The sequence below is a fragment of the Montipora foliosa genome, chromosome 11 (genome assembly GCF_036669935.1).
Source record: "Montipora foliosa isolate CH-2021 chromosome 11, ASM3666993v2, whole genome shotgun sequence".
NCBI classification, from domain to species: domain Eukaryota; kingdom Metazoa; phylum Cnidaria; class Anthozoa; order Scleractinia; family Acroporidae; genus Montipora; species Montipora foliosa.
Window position 1 is genome coordinate 6,616,617 of NC_090879.1, and position 609 is coordinate 6,617,225.

Genomic DNA, 609 nt, shown 5'->3' on the forward strand with positions numbered 1-609 from the left:
GAACGAGATAGGAAATCAAGGAGTGGCACACCTGCGTGATGCACTCAAAGATGTTAATTGTAAACTCACTCAGCTGGAGAAGCACACCTGAGTGATGCACCCAAAGACGTTAATTGTAAACTCACTCAGCTGGACTTCTCGGATAACGAGATAGGAAATCAAGGAGTAGCACACCTGCGTGATGCACTCAAAGATGTTAATTGTAAACTCACTCAGCTGGAGAAGCACACCTGAGTGATGCACCCAAAGATGTTAATTGTAAACTCACTCAGCTGGACCTCCCGGGTAACGAGGTAGAAAATCAAGGAGTAGCACACCTGCGTGATGCACCCAAGGATGTTAATTGTAAAGTCACAGAGTTCTTTTAACCACTAAAGTGGTGCTATGGTCTATAATTGGCTGCAGAATTAAAAGTTACTTAACCCATTGACTCGTGGGAGTGAGACTTAACAGATTTTACTCTGTGTAACACCAGACGATTTTACTCGTCAACTGGAGGTGTCCTAAACTTTACACCTTTTCTGCGCAAGATTTACGTTATATCCTGCGCGTATTTCTTGTGGGTGTCTTGCTGTTCACACCCTTACTGGAACATGCTTTGTACTATAA

General features: G+C 43.3%; 1 protein-coding gene across 1 annotated transcript in view; it reads left to right on the forward strand.

The window, feature by feature from the left end:
* The window catches only part of LOC137976609 (NLR family CARD domain-containing protein 3-like), a 4,413-nt gene extending 4,179 nt beyond the window's left edge, over positions 1–234 (forward strand). Inside the window, exon 4 of the mRNA XM_068823982.1 lies at positions 74–234. Coding sequence (XP_068680083.1) covers positions 74–234 — 161 coding nt within the window. The remainder of the gene's footprint in view (positions 1–73) is intronic.
* The last annotated feature ends 375 nt before the right edge of the window (positions 235–609 follow it).